Genomic DNA, 2,264 nt, shown 5'->3' with positions numbered 1-2,264 from the left:
CCGCCGATCCCCCCCACCCCCCCCCCCACACCCCGCAGGCCCTCTTCAAGAGCTCGTGCGCGCTGAGCAACGACGACCCCCGCGCGCGCCTGGTCACAGTGGGCGCAGTCAATGAGAAGCTGGACAGGCTCATGTCGCTCTCGGGGCCGGGGTCGGCAAAGGAGAAGGCCATGGTGGGGCCGGAGTGCTTCGGGTAGTGGGTGGGGAGGGTGGGGGCGAGGGTGTGTGTGTTTGTGTGCATGTGGTTCATGTGTTTTGAGGCCTTCTCGTCGGGAATGGGGCGACTCGTCAGGGCACTTGTGAATGAAGCGAGGGTGCGGGATGGGGCAGGAGCTTTCAGAGGATATACAGGGGCGTGCGGGGCATCGCAAAGGAAGGCAGGAATTGGGGGCCTGTGCAGCCCTCGACGCCGCCTTCCCGCTCCCCCCCCCTTCCGCACGTGCGCCGTCGCAGCTGATGCGCTGGGCGATCTCCAACATGTCCCCGCGGCAGTGCAAGTGGCTGGTCAAGATCATCCTGCGGGACCTCAAGGTTTGGGTTTCTGGGGCCTCCCCAGCGGGCGGGCAGGAGCATCCCTCGTCAACACACACCGCCTCGCTGCTCGCCCGGCACGCACGGCCGACAGGCATCGCGGCGCCGCGTGCAACGCATTCAGAGCCGGCTGCGCGGCAAACGCGGCCCGCAGGCGGCTCCTCATCAAGCCGTCCCGGGGTCTGAGCTCACCGGGTGGTTCAGCCCCTAAAGCCGCCCCCCTGCCTTCCAGGTGGGGCTGTCTGTGGAGCGTGTGCTGAGGGACTACCACCCAGACGCCAACAAGAGCTTCAACATGTGAGGGGGCCAGGAGGGCAGCAGGCGACAGGGCGCCGAGGCCGAGGCCGGGACAGCGGTAGCTGGTGGCTGGTGGTGGTCATGGGGGGCCGATGGACAGCGTGGGTCGCTGGGCGGGCTCCGGGGGGGGGGGGGGGCGCTCGCATCGCTGTCGGGGTCAGCGCTTGTCGCGGGGCAAGAAGGGTGCCTGTCAGCAAGCCAGGGGGAGGCCCCCTCCCCTGAAAACCATTGTGGGAACCCTTGTGATTCTTGACCTCCTGTGCCTGGGGACCCACGCACGGCAAAGGCGGCCTGCATTTCAGCGGCACAGGTCTGCTCCGCCCGGGTCCATCTGATGCCCTGTGTTGTGTTGCGTCACAACCCTCTGGACCCCGCAGCAACCAGGACCTGGAGAAGGTGGTGAACGACCTGGCAGACCCCAGCACGCGCCTCATCAAGGACGTGAGCGCAGCAGCAGCAGTGACGGAAAAACTGCGGGGACGGGGGGCGCAAGGGAAGCTACCTGCAGCATGGGGTGCAGAACGGGGACAGGGGCGACACGGAGCCGACCCTCCCTCAGCTTGTTGGGGCCCGACGTTGTGCCAGATCGGGCCTTGGTGGTCGCTTGATCCATGGCCGCCTCTTGACCCGGCACCTCGCACACCCGTTGCCCCTGCGGCGTCCCCGGCAGGTGGCGCACCCCGGTGACACCATCCGCCACCAGCTGTGCGACCGCAAGGACAGCGTCGACGCGGTGTTCGCGGCGGTGCGCCCGCCGGGGCCGCCGCTGCGGCCAAGCCGCGACGTTCCCACTGTTTTTGGCCCCCACGCTCACCTGTGGGGTCCCTGAACCCTGAACTCGATCCTCTCAGCGTTCCGTCCACCTTCTTTGGGCTGCTTGGGCCGGCGGGGTTCTCCATGCTGCCCAACACTGATTGCAAGCCGTTGGGCGCCGCCATTATACTTGGATGCCACCCCCGCCGCTGCTCGTGCCAGGTGTCAGGGGGCAGGGCGGTGTCGCCACCGTTTGTGGTGGAGATCAAGGTTGACGGGGAGCGCATCGCGGTGAGCAGCGGCGCAAGGGCTTTGGCGCGTACAGGGACGCCTGGTCACGCTTGTTTTTGCCTGCCATGACTGCCAATAATGCTGCCTGGGCCAGCAGCATGCACAACCCACAGCAACTGCTCACACATTACTCTAATGCCGTATCATTCACTTCTTGCACGTCTTGCAAGGTTTGTTGGTGTGCTTTGCAAAATGATTTGCCGTTGCCTGCCGAGACGTCCGCTTGCATTGACTTGCACTGACTTGCCTTGACTTGTGTTGACCGCACACCCAGGTCCACATGAAGGGGGGCAAGCTCATCGCAATGACCAGCCGCCAGGGCTTTGACCACCACAGCAAGAGCAACTATGACGTCATCACGCCCGTCATGGAGGCACAGGCGAGTTGGGGGT

The 2,264-nt window shown here is 65.7% G+C and overlaps 1 protein-coding gene across 1 annotated transcript in view; it reads left to right on the top strand.

The window, feature by feature from the left end:
• Positions 1-131: 131 nt before the first annotated feature.
• The window catches only part of MNEG_14850 (Putative DNA ligase 4), a gene marked incomplete at both ends in the record, with an annotated part of 4,525 nt that continues 2,392 nt past the window's right edge, over positions 132-2,264 (top strand). Inside the window, 7 exons of the mRNA XM_014036679.1 lie at positions 132-173; positions 454-531; positions 764-828; positions 1,206-1,269; positions 1,499-1,573; positions 1,804-1,872; positions 2,147-2,236. Of these exons, the coding sequence (XP_013892133.1) occupies positions 132-173; positions 454-531; positions 764-828; positions 1,206-1,269; positions 1,499-1,573; positions 1,804-1,872; positions 2,147-2,236 (483 nt within the window). The remainder of the gene's footprint in view (positions 174-453; positions 532-763; positions 829-1,205; positions 1,270-1,498; positions 1,574-1,803; positions 1,873-2,146; positions 2,237-2,264) is intronic.

This window comes from Monoraphidium neglectum (assembly GCF_000611645.1).
Source record: "Monoraphidium neglectum strain SAG 48.87 unplaced genomic scaffold scaffold04817, whole genome shotgun sequence".
NCBI lineage: Eukaryota > Viridiplantae > Chlorophyta > Chlorophyceae > Sphaeropleales > Selenastraceae > Monoraphidium > Monoraphidium neglectum.
This window is presented reverse-complemented; position numbering and strand designations above follow the sequence as displayed.